At 33.6% G+C, this 19243-nt stretch overlaps 2 protein-coding genes across 2 annotated transcripts; one reads left to right on the plus strand and one right to left on the minus strand.

Moving 5' to 3' along the window:
* The first annotated feature begins 10630 nt into the window (after positions 1-10630).
* On the plus strand, positions 10631-11056 carry LOC122274750 (nuclear transcription factor Y subunit B-4-like). Its single transcript, XM_043083769.1, has one exon. It carries the CDS (start codon positions 10631-10633, stop codon positions 11054-11056), a length of 426 nt encoding a protein of 141 aa, XP_042939703.1.
* A 2345-nt stretch (positions 11057-13401) lies between these two features.
* Positions 13402-14888, minus strand: LOC122274656. The gene is made up of 4 exons (XM_043083672.1): positions 14298-14888; positions 13948-14179; positions 13793-13871; positions 13402-13552 (listed from the first exon to the last, which is right to left on the minus strand). Exons 1-4 carry the CDS (start codon positions 14886-14888, stop codon positions 13402-13404), a joined length of 1053 nt encoding a protein of 350 aa, XP_042939606.1.
* Positions 14889-19243: the final 4355 nt, after the last annotated feature.

Genomic DNA, 19243 nt, shown 5'->3' on the forward strand with positions numbered 1-19243 from the left:
TAGACGTCTTCGAGGACTTCTACATAAAAGGAATGCAAGAGTAATTTTCACATTTTTTTATAAAAAATAAAAAATAAAAGAAAAAATCACTCCAAGACCGACCCATTTGATATTTTTTTCGAGCTTAAGACCCATTGAATTTAAGCATAAATATGTACAAATCTCGTACTAAAATCTAATCTCCATTATTATAGTGGATATTTACAAGGGATCCCACCTAAGTAACAACTTGGCACGTGTAAAATAAAGACTACTCGGTGCTATATCCTTTGAAACAAAAAGAATTAAGATATTAGAGGATTAATGGTCTCTCACATATGATGCACTTGATTTATTAACTATTAGATTTTGCATTTTCTTGTGAAAGAGACACATTAAGTTTATGGGTCTTATAATATTTAGGAATGTACTCTAACCACAAAAAGATTACGCAAAAGTAATCTCATAAGCTGACATGATTTGATGTGATTCATTAGATTATAAAATTACTTTTATTATAAAGTAAAACTAATGGATTAGATTGAATAACGTCAATTTGTAAGATTATTTTTTATGTAATTTTTGTAGATGTAACAGTGCTCTAATATTTATTATTGTCCGTTTAAATATTTCGGACAATATTATAGGAGAAATAAATGTCGTAAGGTTCACTTTACGTGTATATATATATATATATATTTTTTCCCTATTAGAGCCTTCAAATCTCAACAAATTTTTTTGAAGAAATTATAATCTCTCTCAATGTTAGTATGAAGAGAATCTCATCATGAGTTCAACTTATTTTTCGAAAAATATAAAGAAAACATTATGAGTTACTATCCTTAATTTGGATTTTAAGACAATGTGGTTGGATTAGTTTGTTCCATATATTGCAAATAGGGAGACTAGCAATCATGTGTATACATAATTTTGGTAATTATATAATGTGAAGGCCAGCTACAAAAACAAAAAGGTTGAACAAAAAGGGCTTCATCCGATTGGGTTTATGAGCCTAAAAGTGTAGACAAGGAAACTTAATGACCAAGAGATATAAGGAGAATTACGAGGAAACAATGGAGCTACTTCTTTGCACACACGCGGATCATACAAAGAAATCAAGTTTATAACTTTGCAATTAAAAGGAATCGATGACATATTATTTTTGCGTGTTTTTTACACACTTTACTGATGTGATTGACTAAAATAATTATTTTATATTAAAAAAATGACTCAACCAATCATAGTAGTAAAATATACAAAGAATACGTAAAATTGACTATATATAACAGAACTATTAACATAAATAGAATCAAAAGTAATTATTTGAATAAAAATGTTTTGAGATATATTTTGCTTTAGAATTTGTGAAAATGGAAAGATGAAATTAAAAAGTTATTCCAATATAAATCAGATTAGATGGGTTTATAATTTGTGAAAGTTGTTTCCATTTTTTTTTTTTTTTTATAGAAAAATCTAGAAAATTATTAAATAAAAAGTAGTTGATAAACTGAAAAAAAAATTGAAATTTAAAAGATCATGTTTAGATCCACAAAAAATTGGAACAGCAGATAGACAGACCGCGTCGGCGTTGCCATAAAAGAACTTCGTTTCCTCCATACATATTCTATCGAAACTGATAGCTGTGTTGGGGGTGGCCACAGTCACTTTAACAGTCAACGCTAGCTCCAGCGGCTTGATGATATACATATAAATTGAGTTATATTATAAGATCGATCGTCATGTCTCAATTAATTACTACTATAAAATAATAACTAATGTTTGATCATTACAAGTCTATCTTTTCCACCTGTTTATTTGATTAATTAGATACACAAACATCTAAATTCATTAGCTGCATGGGTCACAAATATTTTCCAGCTCTAAGCTCGATTTGTTTTTATGCCAGATTTAGATCTCATATAAACCTGGTGAATCTGGAGAGAGAGAGAGAGAGAGAGAGAGAGAGAGAGAGAGAGAGAGAGAGAGAGAGAGAGAGAGAGAGAGAGAGAGAGAGAGAGAGAGATTATTTTATTTATTTGTCTTTCATTGAATAGCTAGGTAGATCAAAAGGATAAGAGTACATAATGTGATTGTTTAGTGAGAAAAGTTCTCGGGTATGGCTTGCTAGGGTTTCTCATGCCGGTTGAATTGATGGTTAGTTTATAAGTTTGAATGAAAACTCCACTCCTTAAACTAGCTTTTGGGATTGATAGAGATCCATAACCATCCAACAAAGTTTTCACTTTGTGGGACAAGCTTGGAGGGCTTAATTTTGAAGTTCAAAGTTACAAAAGAAGTCGATGATTGTAGAATTTTGTAGCTTGAAGATGCAAAGAACGGGTGATTCAGCTTCAATTGATGATTATTATATTTTAGTTTTTGATTAGATGGAAATTAAATTTGAACTAAAAAGAGGCAAAACTAGCATTTGGCACTGAGGAGAAAATTCCTTGCATGCAGTGTGTTAGGGGATTTTTCCCCCAGGCCCAAGGCCCAGAGCCTAGACCCAATGTCATCAGAGGCCCAGTCCTACCAAGTGATCCTTCATCCCATTAAAGGATTTATGACCCCCAGCAAAGGTGGTTACTACCTGAGCAGCACGGGAAGATCCACCCGGTGCAAAGGATGGAAGAATGCGCCACATCCAAGGAACTGAATCCCAGGCAACCTTGAGTGGACGAAGGAACGCAAATCACAGAAACTCTCAATCTTCTGGCGAGAGAAGAAGGAAGAACCAGACAACATGCATCTACTGGTAGAACAAATTAGGGAGTCACACCACATTAAATGCGCCCCCAAGAGGGCCACGTCGCATTAAATGCACCACCTCCAGAGAGTCACGCCCATTAAATAAGCATGGCAGAAGGGGTTATGAGAGGACACCTCTGCGTCCTCCCGCTGCCATAAGGCATGGTTGGCTGACCCCAATAACTAGGTATAAAAGTGACCCCTATGTATTGGAATAAGGTTTAGACTCTCTGAACCCTTTCTACTGGCTTAAACACTCCTCTAAGGATATATTGACTTTAACATCGGAGACTACCTAGCCACCACCTCGAAAATCTTCTCATGGTGTTTTCTTTGTATTTGCATGCCCAAGATTGAAGACTTGAGCTGCTGAGAGCTTGGTCTAAAGGTATATGAAACACGATGTTAACAGTAGCGCCATCTGTGTTATCCTAAAAAATTTTAATTGTCCTTCATATGCCTACAAGAACCTATTCTCAGACAGTTTGGGATCAAGAGGAAGTAACACCAATAAACATGGAAGAAGCTAGATTAGCAGCGATGAAACAATTGGTAGAGAAGCTGACCACTAAGGTGGGTGTCCTCCGAGAGGAAAATCAGGTTCTCAAGGAGAACACCCAAGAACTAGGGCATGACGAAGAACCTAGCAGTAGCGAGCATCATGGATCCAGAAATGCCGGGGAGGATGGCAACACAGATGAGGAAATGAAGAACATACAGAACGAACTATGTAACCTCAAGGGAAAGTATGAGGAGATGGAGAGGAAATGGGCACCTCAACGTAGGTAGACCTGCTGCTCGTCAGCTCGGGCCTGCCATATAGCACGAAAGTGATGGTGGTACCCTTAGCACTGAAGTTTTGGGTCCCCCCTTATGGAAATGTATGACAGAACCTGGGATCTTGTCGAGCACTTAGAAACCTTCAAGGTGCACATGACCTTGCATGGTTTTCCTGGGGAGATCAGCAGAGCTTTCCCACTAGCCTTGAAGGAACCGACAAAGGTGTGGTTTGGTTCCCTGACACCTGGCTCTATAGATAGTTTCACAGCATTGGCCCGCCTATTTCTCACGCAGTTTATTTAGAGCAGGAAAATAAGGCACCCCATTGCATACCTCCTCACCATCAAGCAAGGGGAGGACAAGAGTCTGAAAGCATACATAACCAAATTCAACAAAGAACGTATGACGATAGACGACCGGGACAAGAAGATCATCTTGGCGATGCTTCTAAGGGGAGTGTGGCCCCGATCCCATTTTATGGCAAAACTGGCCAAGAGAACCCCCACCACATTGCGGGAGTTTATGGATATGGCCCATAACTTCATCAATACCGAGGACACACTCCTAGGGAGCAGAGCAGGTTAGAGATAGAGTCAAAACAACTCAAATAAAACCTCATCGAAAATCTACCAAAACGCCACAATGGATCCTTGTCACGTCAGGTCATCAAACAAGACCAGTACCATAAACACAGACAAAATCTATGCATAGAGGCCCAACAGTTATATATAACGTGTCTTAGTTAATTTTTTATATATTGATATGATGTTATAAGTTTGTAATCCCCAATCATGTTTGGCCCTAATAAACCATAGAAATAAAGAAAATCGCATAAATGTGACACACAATCTCAACTAAACTTCAATGTATTTCTATTGACTATAATTGTAATAATGAATGTCCAATAAAATCACAAAATTTGTGCAAATTAACTGCGTTGATAAATGATTAATTTGTTTAAGGGTATTCGATACCCTTTTGAAGGCAGCATACTATGGATCAAGATAGGCTACTTCAAGTCCATCAAGTTACCAAACAACATGAATAACAGACCTATGACATGATTTCAATTTGCTCTCTTCATACACCGAATAACTAATATCATGTAGCTATTGATAAATGCTTCTATAGGCTTAAAGATAATAGACACTTGGGGTTAGATACCTAAACAACTTGTTTTAGAGGAATGTTAATTTCCTTTAACTTTAGCTACAAACTGATTATATAAAAGTAAACTCACAAACTGTAATGATTTGATATGATACGTCAGATTGTAAAGTTACTTTTATTGTAAAATAGATCTAATAGGCCTCAGGAAGCCACGTCAGTTTACCTTTGTGTAATCTTTTTATGTATGTAGTAGGTCTCTATTTGTTGGTTTAGTATGTGTTATTAAGCTCATGGCCGGATCAATTGCTTAACAAGCTAAATATGTCTATGAGGTATATCTTTAGTGATTTTCATGAAAATGATGTGCATAGGCCATTATCAAATGAGAGCATATGTATAGATAGTACCAAATTTGTGAAACCCAAGCTTGTTTCAAACTATCAATAGGAAACATTAGTATAATCTGTGGGTAATTAAATTTGTGGGAATGTCTACATAGTAACATAGCATAGTACTACTTCTTCAGCTTTATACATACACCAAGTATTGGCTTGAGTTAAGCATGGATGGAAAAAATAGAGATGAAGTTTTAGACACCTATCTGCATATAGGATCCATATGGTCCAAGAAACTATTTGTAAAAAACAAGTTCTATTGGTGTCTTATTAATATGTTGCTTTTGATATTTTACCCAAAAATAAATTACAGTTGAGAGCTGACTTAATTAGGGGTATTTGAAAATGCACAAATATCATATTTAGGATTCATGACAATGAAAATCCGCGCATGAATGGCAATAATAGAAAGTTTCCTTTAACATTGCTGAGTTATCAGATTCAAAATTGATGATATTGGGATATCTTGACAACGATGCAAGCGCAAGATTGACAACATCGTCACATATATAAAAATATTTTAATCACAATTTTTCTAGGATGAGAAATGAACATAAGATTCTAATTCGGAAAAATCTTTTTGGTGTGCAAGTCATGGTCACCCCGCTATACCCAATGTTTGTCATCTCGGATCCTATATTTGTCATTTTTCCCTCCAAATCAGTCATTTTTCTCATATTGATAGTGAATTATGTTCTAAATTTGGCTAGATTTGTGGCAAAATTCCTAATTTATTCCGTATTTTAATTTTATGCTATATTTGGGACTTTGTCCCAAATTCTCATTTTTTTTTTTTTTAATTTCTCTTGACTATATAGACTCAGGTTGTGGGCTCAATTTTGGCACTTTGAATTTAAGTAATAATAAGTATTTCAAATTTTTTTTTCTTTGTCTTGATCTTCAGATTTTTCCCTTTAAATTAAAATATTAGAAATTGGGAAAATACAATACACTTCTTTTTTGGCAGAGCATGAAATCCCAAACTAATTAATTGAGGAGTCTTTGTATCAGGGGTACTTCGGCCTACCCTGCATCTGTATATTGGGCCTAAAGGCCCAATCTTGTATTAGTTGTTTTAAGATATAATTGTTGTTATCATCTTGTTTATATTCTTTTACAATTTTTATTATCTCTATCCTCTTTGAAGGAAGTATTTTTCTTTGATGAAAATTTTTATTTTATTATTTTATTTTATTTTATATTTAAAACCGATTGTACGTACCTATATATTAAAAAATAACATCAAAAAATTTTCCTATAAGCCTAAAAGTGTTATATAAACTAAAAATTCTAGAGCAATATTGTTACAAATAATAATAATAATAATAATAAGGAAATTTATAGAAGAAAATTTGTGTAGAATATTCTTCATCGTGGACTCATCTTTCACGTTATTACTATGAAAGTGCAAAAGGTAGTGAGAGATGACATATAATTATGAGAAATGATAGTTGTAGTCGGGAGTGTGCAAGCATCTCGTAATCAATTTGAAAAAAGTGAATATATACGGAATCAACGTAAAAAAATTAATTTTTTAATGGTGAACTTCACTCTTTTTCAAAATAATTATACGAGATTTACGCACTCTACGACTATATGTAGCATTACTCATTGATTATATGCAAAGATAGGGAGCATTTAATTAATCAAACTATTCTTTCAACTATATATAATTAAACCTTCGTAGCTTATCCCAATGATCCCTTTATTTATCCCAAATGATATAATTTGATAGACAATATTTAGTAGTAAGATTCAAATTAATTATCCATACCAAAGCGGTAAACTCATGCCATAAGTTATACAGCACCTGATCAGTTGCAAAAAATGAAAAATAGAAAATGATACTTTACACAGTACAATTAATTGACAATTATCAACAAAATTAATTTTTCAAAATTTTAAATTTCTTTAAATGAAAACTCTTGAAATTTTTTATTTTTCATTTGAGAAAATTACTTAAAGCAATATTGAAAAAAAAAATGATTTTAGTTTATAACTTATAATATATTGTTCGTTCGTGAATGCACTTTTCAAACGCACTGCGGTAACGTCCCTAGATGCAGGTTCAATTACCGATTACAAGCTGTACGTATATAGTAGCTAGTACTCATGCATGTAGTACAAGTTTTAAGCTTAATTTCTAGATAAAGCATGCATGCAATGATCGATAACGTCCAAAGCCAACCTGCATCTATATATATGTATATGTATATATTTGCATTAATTATAAGCTGCATGCAACTCCAAAGATTAATGTTTAATTATTGAATAATATTCCGAATCAGTACTGTTGGAAGTAGACATAACTGATCAAAGTAGATTGATCCTGATCATGATCCTATAAGTAATAATTGAGTGGTAAGATCGAGAACAGTACTTCTATTATAAGTAATATATCTGATCATCGATCATATATATATAGTACGTGTCTTGATCAAGAGATTGTACCTAATTAATTAGATCATATAAGCTTTATACGTACGTACGTAAAAGGATATATACCATATTATATGTATATATATATGCCATACGTACTCTTATGAGTCTCATATATTGAAATGCTCCTTCATGCATATAAATGGCAAAAAATATAAAGTTGTCTTGGGCAAATTTAAGTCCAACTACTATTTTAGGCATGATCATCGGTTTTCATATATATATATATATATATATATATATATAATATAATATAAATCGAGCATGCTACATGATGACATGATCTATCTATCACACTCTTACAAAACTAGGCAGTTATTTCCACTTCTTTCTTATGAAAATGATTGTTTCCTGCTAAAACATGTAGCAGGAAATAATTAGTGATAATAACTATCTAGTTTTCTTGTAGTGTCATGTGATGCGGCCAAGCCAATTGCAGAACAGTTGTATTAGTTTTTATTCATTTATTTTATTGATACATTTGGGAGAGGGGAGTTTCGAACTCCAAACCTCAATTTTAAAGGTTGGGGATAATGCTAATCATGTCACAGACGTTTGGTAATAGTTTTATTGGTTATGTGAAGTACTCGATCAAATTTAGCTAATTGAAGCTTTAGAACTAGCTAGAATGTCATCTTAATTCATACTATATCACTACAAGAAAAATAAATATTTATGATAAATTCTTTGCGATGAGAATGCAAACTACATATGAGGAAAATCTACTCATTTTGATTAAAAAAAAAAATCATTTTAGTATGAAATAACTTGTCATAAATAAACAGTTTTCTAGTTTATGGTACTAGTACTACTTGCCTTTACACATGCATCATGTTAAATGATTAATTATAAGTAGTCATTAGCATGCGTATTTTGTTTATATAAATATATATCTTCTATATATAAAAAGTGTGTATGAAACGGAAAATCTTGTTTTAACGGTTTTTCTTGTTTTTCCGTTAAAGTTAACACCGTTTGTTTTAACGGTTTGGTACATAAAATGAAGACATAAATGTTGAGAGAGATATCATTCAATGTTGTTATATGATTTATTAATCTCAATAATTATAATACTTAATAGTTTATATAATAATAAGTAATTAAAGATTAGTTATTATATTTTTCTCTTTCTCCTTAACATATACACGTGTATTAGGTGCATAAGACGTGAATCCTTAAGTATAATATACATATATTATACGTTTCATTAACTCAGATTATTGATTATTTCAAATTTAAAAATCTCATATAATATATAATACAAGTGTGTTTAATCAAGTGTTTTTTTTTCCCATGGTAGTAGGACGTAGCTTTCGCTAAGTCATATTCCATACGTAGGGTTGCTATGATAGGCACGCGACAAAGGCCGTGATCCTTGAGCTAATCAAGAAAGAGTAAATTCGGCCAACAATTTCAAAATATATTTTATGATTTATATATATGCTATATATAGAAAATATTATACCACAAATTTTATAAAAAGATTATGTTTTAACTTTGTGTTGTCCCTGATCGACTCAATCAATAGCAAAATAAGAATTTCAATGTTGTCTCTATTGATTGTCTACAGGATGACATAAATTGATGAATTATAATACAAACATCAAACGACACATATTTTGAACTACCGTTTGTATTAGACTTTTATTAAATTTTTCGCATACATCTTTGCTAAAATTATAGATGTTATAAACATGTATTGGATTATATGATATTTTGAACTAATTTTTTTATTTTCTCCAATATGCCTTAAATTATTAAGTGACATCAATAATTTTTATAAAATATATATTATTTTTTACAAATAATCATTTCATAAAATTAGACAAACGTGCCTTGCACGTTACTCCCACCTAGTATATATATATATGTGTATATATATATATATATATTATACTCTATATATATATATATATCCATTTTTAATTAACGCGCGTCCTAGCTCGCGTGATATATCCTATATATATATATATATATATATATATATAATATCGATCATGTGGCCGGCAGGCCTATAAAATGATCAAATCCTAAAGTACTTTGTTATTTGCATATATAGGCGGAAATTAATCTTCCTATAGGAAGATTAGCTTGGATAATTAGCTCTCTCTCTCTATATATATATATATAAGATCCAATTAACTTTTAAATTAAGTGGCTATATATATATATATATGTCCGACAAGATATAGTACTGCAAGCGGCCTTTTAATTAAAAGCACGATGATCATCAAACGTACTACGACCTCGATCGCAGAAATTTAAATTTTTTTTAAGGAAATTATTTGCCGCCAAATTGATCAAATGAAGGCAAAGATCATCTTTATATATAATATGATCGACATCTCACACATCATATATATATATATATATGTGTGTGTGTGTGTGTGTGTATATATATATATAGAAAATCAGTAGTACTTCTTTTTAGGTGCGTACGTAGTACTGTTAGGTTGGATCCGTTAAAGATCCAAAACTTTTAACGTGTCGTCCACTGATCATTTGAATATAATTTAGTGTTAAACTACAATAGTGTTTTAGGTTAGATATTCTATATTACAGTAAGTACTCAATTAAGAAACTCGTATTGCTGGCTAGCTAGGTGATTGATCTCATGAGCTTTACTCATGATGATCAAACAATAACATTCAGCCGATTAATCTGCATGCGTATCTATAGATATGTATATATATCGATATAACTTGTGAAGTTTTAAGAACCAGATCACTTGTTTTCCCTTAGCTCGGCAGAATGCATGCATGCTAGATTGAGCAGACTTATAAGTCTATTTTAGTACTATTACTAAAAAATTTGACCATGCATGCATAGACCTGACGTTGCTGCATGCCTAGTGCGAGGGCCACCAAGACTAGGAGAATATTCTAGCTAGGTAGGTCGACGATCGAACATGCATGGTAAAACTCCGCATGATGCATGACATGATCCAACATTGTATATAGATCAGTTTGTTAATTAGATTTTTTACGGTATATATTGATCTGAGAGAGATCGTAAGAGTTCTTTAAACTTTAATATTTAATCCTTCTTTTTATTGAAGTACGGTACTCCAGTGTTTATTATATATATATATATATATATTGCTTGACTGATCAAAGAACAAACAATATGCATGTGTGTTCGATAAAAGAGAGTTTGAACGTTGTCTATCTCTAGAATTAATGGATGACGAGCAAGATAGGTTGCTGCCAATTGCAAACGTGGGTCGGATAATGAAGCAAATTCTTCCCCCAACTGCGAAGATTTCCAAGGAAGCCAAGCAAACCATACAAGAGTGTTCGACAGAGTTCATTAGTTTTGTTACTGCCGAGGCATCCGACAAGTGTCACAAGGAGAATCGCAAGACTGTGAATGGGGATGACATCTGTTGGGCTCTGAGTACTCTAGGGTTTGATAACTATTCTGAGGCCATGGTGTGGTACTTATATAAACACAGGGAGGCTGAAAGGCAGAAACCTGACCAAAACAAAACTGGCAGGAGTAATCCTCATGTTCAAGACAAGCAGCTTGAAGAATCAAACTACGGAAATAACCAACTTGGGAAGCAAAATAATGAAAATCCAAGCTCTTACTCCGTTGGAGTTTAGAGTTATTGACAAGCGAGACCAGTAGTACTAGTGATCTTGAGCGCGCAGAACCATGTTGAGCTCAATCCACTCTACATAATATGATGGTCATTATGAATAAGATCACTGGAAACAGTGGTTCAAGCTATGTGTGTGTGATCATTTGTGAAAGATTGAATCTTGCTTCAAGATATATATATATATATATAGTTAAGTAGCTAGTCTTGAGGTAAATTTACATCTCATGTGATCCACTTAAATTATGTTTCGTCTTCCATATTTCCTTTTTTTTTTTCTTTTGTTCATGAAAGGAGAAATTGAGGGAACTTCTGTAGAAAGGTACTGATCATTAAATATATATATATATATATATACATGTGTGTGTAGTTTGTCTTGCACTTGGAAAGAACTTAGAAAAACTAAAAGGGCTAATACATGTTTGAGGAAATGACTCAGAACAATACAAACTCAATTGCTTGCAAAATTCTCATTTCTCCTTCATTGAACAAACGTATTACAGTGTGGAATTTATAGACAGAGTACATAACAACCCTAAATCTTTCACCACTCATATTGTGGCAATTGTTATTCTGTTATGGCCTAATTCTAGAATATTCCCTTTGTAATGCCTTTTGTGTGCCATGCATGTCAGGTGCATTATTGTGCACAATTGCTGGGTGTGGAGCAAGCCCTTGTGCTGCTGCAAAATGAGCTGCTGAGTGTGATGCCTTAATATCCTCCCTCGATTCAAGTGGCACAAAAGCTAGTGTGAGGCTTGATCATAACTGAAGGAATCAAGGTGTTGAAAGGAGCTTGGTGATGATATCAGCCAATTGATCTTTACTTGAATTAAAAGAGACTTTTAGTGTCTTGGCAGCCACTCGATCATGTACAAAATGATAGTCTAGCTCCACATGTTTTGTGTGTGCATGAAGAACCGAGTTCACAGCTAAATAAGTGGCTCCTAAATTGTCACACCACAATGTAGGAGAATCAGTTAGAAAAATGCCCAGTTCTTTTAACAATGATTGAAGCCATAGGATCTCACAGGCTGTGTTTGCCACAGACTTGTATTTCGCTTCAGTAGAGGAGCGAGTTATAGTTGCTTGCTTCTTAGATCCCCAAGAAATCAAGTGGGATCCAAAATAGACATAAAAGCCTCTTATGGCCTTCTGATCATCTGAGCATTCTACCCAGTCAACATCAAAGAAGGCAAACAGTTTAAAGGATGAAGTAGAAGAAAAAAAGACCCATGTGTTGAGTGTTTTGGAGATATCTAAGGATCCTCTTAACAAATTGCCAGTGTGACTGGCAAGAGGAATGCATATACTGACATACCTTGTTAACAGCAAATGCTAAGTCAGGTCTAGTGAAGGATAAATATTGAAGGCTCCTTACTATACTGTGGTATAGTTGAGGATCTTCAAAAGTGGGTCCATCTAGAGCTGAAAGGCGAGCACACGTACTCATGGGGCTTGAGACAGACTTAGGTTGCGTTTGGGTGTTGGAGATAGTTGAGAATAGTTGTGAATAGTTGTGAGTAGAGATGTAGTGAGTTTGTGAGTCCCATTGAGATGAGTTTGATGTGTTTGGATGTATGAAATATATTGAGTTGTTGACTTTTGAGTAAGAAGTTGAAATATGTGTGGGTCTCATCAATAATTGATTTTATTAATAATGATAGTGAAATATTGATTTTATTTATATGTTGTATTTATAAACACAATCATAAAAGATAAATGATTCCTAACACCTTTAAAAATTAATTTTTCATAAGCTTTTTTTAGAGAAATTTATTTAAATAAATTTTTTTAATAAAATATATAATACCAACTTATTATTCCTACAAACCATTCTTATGTCCCCATTTTGGTCCCAACTTTGGCTATATATTATGATCACAACCCGCAAGTGAGTTATTTCATCTTATTTTCACATAGATAAACTTTATTAATTAAATATATGTAAATTATAATAAATATTTTTTTCCACACCAATAATTATTTAATTAAAATTTTTCAATAAATTGTCAACAGATTGTTCATTTTAAATTCTTCGGGAATGGAAATTTTTTAATTAAAAATACTTGTAAAAAATTGATTTTATTTCAATTATAAAGACGATATTCTAATGCTACACCCATTATCAATTTTTTACTACCAATATTCTCATAAAAGTGATAAAATCCAATATTCGAGCTTCCACATAACTTTTCTCCCAACTTCAACATCAGTTGCATTTCTCATTTAAACACTGAATTCGTAATAAAAATTACCTATATATTATGACACAAAGCTTCTAATTTCCAAAACATGTTCGACACGTACAAAAATCGTCATACAATACGATGAAAAATATTACAACTATCAATTCGCACTCCTATGTGCCCACATAGGTTGTGCGATAGATTTCCTGGTTGCAGCCATGGCTTGTGTCGCCCCAGATGACATGTCAGGAGTATGCAATATATGATCCAGGTTATCTACATTTGTCTGGTCTTCATAATGATCCGAATTGCTAAATTGACAGAAAATGCGATCATCAGGTGTAATCGTGTGAATAATGTTGTGTATGACACAATATGCTATAACAATATATCGTTGCTTTGTTGGCTTGTATGGGTTCATTGATCGCAAAATTCGAAATCGTTTTTTCAACACACCGAAACTCCGCTCAATAACATTCCGAAGGGAAGAATGCTGGTAATTGAAATAATATTAATATCCATGGAATGAACGGTTGCCGTGACGTTCAAACCTGTGATATCGCACCCTAGGATATGGAGGCAAAAATCCCTGAGTACACAGATAGGCGGAATCTACTAAGTAATAATAACCTGAAAAATATTAAAAACATCAATCATGTTTACGAAATATTAGCCATCCAGGAAATAATTAATAAATAATATTTACCCTCAGGAGGCAATGGAAAATTGATCCTTAGACGAGTCAACGCATTCATAAATATGCGTGCATCATGGGCAGTGCCCTCCCACCCAGCATATATGAACGTGAATTTCATATCAAAATCACAGGCTGCCAGCACATTTTTGCTAACTAGGTGATACCGAGATATATATGCATTAGTTGCCTCGGCGAGCACCCATGTGTCAATATAAGTTCCGTCAATTGCTCCATAACATTTCTGCAATCAAAAAATAAAAATTGTGATTTTACAAATTGCTGGTATGCTATTAGACCGACTACACTATAACGTGTCAACCGCATATTGCTTTCCTTGACCCAGAGTACGAATTTTTTACCTCAAACCATGTATAATGTTTGGGATTGCTTTCAATATAAGGCACCACCCCAGTGACATGTGTAGGTGCAATCACCTTAGGTGCAAGGCGACATAGTTCTCGCATCACTGCGTTGACATGTCGATTAACGGTTTCACTCGAATGTTGAAATCGGTCACCTGTGACTCGTTGAATTGTCCCATGTCCGACGGTAAATGTAAACATTGCAACGACTTCCTCTACAGAAACCTCTCTTGTCGATTCCAGAATGGCATTCGTGTGTAATGTATTGCATAACGCTTGGAATGCATAAACTTCCATCCGGAACATATTTCTACAATTCTTGGGATGTCCATTGAGGATTGCGACTATATACTCTCGTCCGCGTAAGCCAATGTTATGCTGCGGCATTCGCTCAACCACTTGCCCTATAGATTCCTCCTCTTCTACGGCAGCTAATAGAATGGTCATGTGATCCAAATGTGTGTTATCTTGCCACCTCCATTCTTGGTATTCGTCCCATGTTTGATTGAAGTCACTACTTGATGCACCTTCAGTCGTGTTGTTGGCCTCCACCTGGGGCTCATCGTCTAAACTACTTTCTCTTTCCATCATGCGCTATATCAAATAATTAGGTTAAAAACACTTTGCCATTGCAATCATTATTTCAAAATAAGCGTGTCCTTAGTATTGCAGTGAATATCCAATAAAATATTTATTATACTAGTGTCCATGAGCCGTCTAATATATAACCTGTAAATTATATGGTGGTGCAAAAATAATATAAAGACAATAATATCAACAATTAGTTGCAATTTAAATAATATGCAAAATGAATTAAACCGTTAGCAAATTATACAAATAATCTTACAATAGAAAATGTCATAAACTCAGCTAATGTAAATAAAAGCATAAATGGGCCGCATCAAATGTAAATATAGATAAACTAAATACTAAACATAATAAACTCAATGTAGCATTGCCCTATGCTACATCATTGCAACCCGGGGATCCAACCAATTCTGGGGTCTGGTGGCATTTTAAGGAAGAACTCCTGCGCATCCTTATTCATCAAAATCCCTGCTACCCGTCCATAATGATCCATAGACAGGGGTTGTAACAACCCGTTAGAAATTCAATTGTGGAATTTCTTTTGACCTTAAGAACCTCGTGAAAATTCTGTAAGTTTACACGAATCGACTAATCGCATAGGTTTTAGCCTGTCAACATAGTTAGTGTTATCACTCACTATGGTGCCAGAAATGCGATTTTAATTATTTGAGATAGTTAGAAGTGTCAGAATACATTATAGTCTACACCACTAGGCTTAATTGAATATTTAAGATTTTTCAGTACTAAGTTTATTACGTTTATTTTTGGAGTGAATAGTAATCTCGATAAACGTACTAAACGCAGTGTTTTCAAAATCACAGTGTGAAATGTCCAAATTAGGTTAGCGAAATTTTATTTGGATATTTGGCAAGATCTTAACCACACATAATGAATAGTATTAGATACTTAGCACAAAGAGAAACCATTAGATAGAATTGTGAAGGAAATCAAGGTGTGAGATCATGACACCTAAGCAAAATACACATTTGAAAAATATCTTAAGAACATAGATTTAAAATACACATGGAAAGATTTTAACCACCTTACTCTTCCAAATCTACTCCACATTTAGAAAATATTTTAAGCTAATTTTGTGGATATTATTGGGTAAAAATATTTTGAGTTGATTTTTGTAGATATTATTAGGTAAGAGAGTCCTACACTCCACTCTCACTCCGGTAAGAGAGTCCTACACTTAACTCTCACTTCGGGTAAGAGAGTCCTACACTTAACTCTCACTCCAGCCTCATCTCTTCCATATCTTATCCACAAGTATCTCCAGCCACCCCTCCCCACGAAATTATCTTCATTTATCCTTTCCATTGAAAGAATACCAAACACTCTCTCTCGGACAGCTTTTAGGAGTTCTTTTGCACACCCATTTCGAAGCTTTTGTAAGTGTTTTATCATAAAGTCTCCTTCATATAAGTTGTTCCTCTTTGAGTCTAGTTTCCGTAGATGTATTTTTCGTATCATTCCATGGTCATTTGGTCAGTAAAAAGTATTTTTAACCATGGAAAGGTCATTCTGGGCGTGAATCTGGAGAGTATGTTATAGTTTGGAGTTTTTGACCAAGCTAATGGATAGATATTGGTCCGAAATTTTTATGGAGTATTGTTAACATGTATATATGACTATTGGTTGAGGATTTTTGCATGATTAAAGGTTTTGATGAAAGATTTTCTTAGATTTAGAAACTTAGAAACTGGAAGAGGAAAAACAGTTTCTGTTTTGAGAAAGTTTAACTCTTTGGTGGTCTAAACCTATTCTAATGACTTTAATAATTTTATTGGAGGATACTAAGTATCTTATATACATGTTATATTATTATTTTGAAGATATTTGATGTTAGTTTCAAAGATATGAAATTTTATGCAAAGAGATATTCAAATAAGCCAAAGTGTGGATATTCTTGGCTAAATTTATGTTTTGGTTAATTTCTAACCATGTGATCTTGAATTAGAAGCTTATATATGTTTTAGGACATCTTTTTAAACCATGTGATGGTTTGGTTTGAAGATCATATAATTATAAGTCATAGATCAAGAGATTTATCAAAACTAGTTGAGGAAAAAGTTTATGTTTTTGGACTAAGTGTAAAACCAAAAACTCCAAATGTTATTTTGTGATTTTGGTGACTTTAGTTCGATGATTTAAAGCATAGTTGATGTTAGGATGATATTATTAATATGTTAGAAGTAAGATTTGATTTTTTTGAAATTCTTGGAGATATTTTGATTTAAGGTCAAAACTTGGATTCAAGTGCTTGGATCTTTTTACAAAAAAGTTTGGTGTTAATTATTAGCTTTTTCTAAATGGATGTTTTAAGTATGGTTTTGAACTTAGAATTGGAAGATGTTTGTTGCAAAATTTTGGTTTAAGCATGAGTTTTGAAGTTGGAAGGAATTGCAACAAAAAATCAAGGGAAATGGCCTATGGATGTTTCGGCCATAGTGTGTTTTCCATAGTTGTGTGTTGTTTTTAAATTTTTCTGAGTTGATATTTAAGTTTAGAACAAAATTTACATGAGGAATGTAAATTTTGGAAACTTTTGAAGTTAGTATGCAAAATCCTTAAGTTATGGGTAAAACGGTCATTTTCCCACATGTAGAGAGTAAAATGAAAATTTTACTCTTTAAGTTAGTATTTTCCATATTTCAAATTATTAGTGATTTAGTTCTAACTTTTAGAATCACTAATTACAGTTCCTCGTGATCGCACTTGAAGTTTTATAAGAAACGCGGAGATCGAGGTAAGTTAGCTTTTAACTTACTAGCAGTCTACTGTGTATGTGTGCTAAGTAAAAGAATTACAGTGTATGTATGTATGTTATCATATATGTCATGCCATGCCAAGTTATCATGTAATTGTCTATTATACAGAATTTATTCTGTCATCAATTTTTATCTGTTACACAATATATTCTGTCATGTATTACTATACATTACAAATATGTCATGTTAAATATGTTGTCTGTTATATGTTATGCCATGTTACGAAATGTTACTATCTCAAGTTGGTTATGTATTTCAAATTATGTTCAAGTCACGTTATGTTACGTCAGGGGTTCAGTCCTTTCATATTCCAGTCACGTTTCATCTTGAGCACATTCAGTTTATGTAGAATACATGGGGCCACAACAACTGTGGAGTATGTATTTACATATAGAATACATGGGACCACAACAACTGTGGAGTATGTATTTTTCATGTTAAGTCAAGTTTATGTAGAATATATGGGGCCACAACAACTGTAGAGTATGTATTTAACTGCATAGTGATGTGTAGAATACATGGGGCCACAACAACTGTGGAGTATGTATTTTTAATGTTAAGTCAAGTTTGTGTAGAATACATGGGGCCACAACAACTGTGGAGTATGTATTTATACGTAGAATACATGGGGCCACAACAACTGTGGAGTATGTATTTTTCATGTTAATTCAAGTTTCAGAGCAAGTTCATGCTAAGTCAAGTTTCAGATCAAGTTCATGTCAAGTCAAGTTCAGTTCATGATTCAATTTAAGCTATGTCAATTATGCTATGTTGTACGCTAAGTTATGCTTTAATTACTTATGAATTTGATTATGCATTTATGTTTTTACTGTCATACATGCATCATTAGTCTGTATGGAAGTTTTTTGTTAACTTGCTGAGATTTGTAATCAAATCTCACTGTGGTAGTCCCAACTACCATTCCCCCCGAATGGTAGATCTTGTTACAGGACCTGAAGGAGGATCAGGAGCTGACCAACTAGACACAGTTGACTGAACGACGGTGCGTCGTTAATGTTAATATAGTAGTTAAATTACTACTTGTACGATGGAGTTGCATCTCCAGTACCTTTGGATCATAATTATTTTGGAATAGTGCTATGATCTTAGTTATTCAATGGATCTTTATGTATGAAGTATGTTTTAAGTATTGGGATATTTTCAGTTTGGTGCATAGTATTGCTAAAGAAAAAAATTATCCGCTGTGAATATTGCATAATGTTAGATGCATGTTAGGATTATTGCATCTTATATGTCATGAACGGGGGCAGGTAACCTTGTGTTACATGTCTCGACGCTTCAAATGTCCGTCCGATCCCAAACGGAATTTGGGGGCGTCTCAGGGGTGGGTTGATGTCATTTAGAAACTTAACACATTTAGTTGCCATAGAAGATGATGAAACGGATGCAGTCTGATCTGATCATTCTTCTCCTTTACTGCGCTTTCTACTACAATGCTCATCGAACATCTTCTTGTCTAGCTCAACTCTTGCAGCGGCACTGGAGGCCATAACTTCTAGAGCTTTGCTAAGTTCTGGGGAAATACCACCTCGGGGCGGCTCCCTTCTGTGGTGACGAGTA

This window comes from Carya illinoinensis, chromosome 8, assembly GCF_018687715.1.
Source record: "Carya illinoinensis cultivar Pawnee chromosome 8, C.illinoinensisPawnee_v1, whole genome shotgun sequence".
Taxonomy (NCBI): Eukaryota; Viridiplantae; Streptophyta; class Magnoliopsida; order Fagales; family Juglandaceae; genus Carya; species Carya illinoinensis.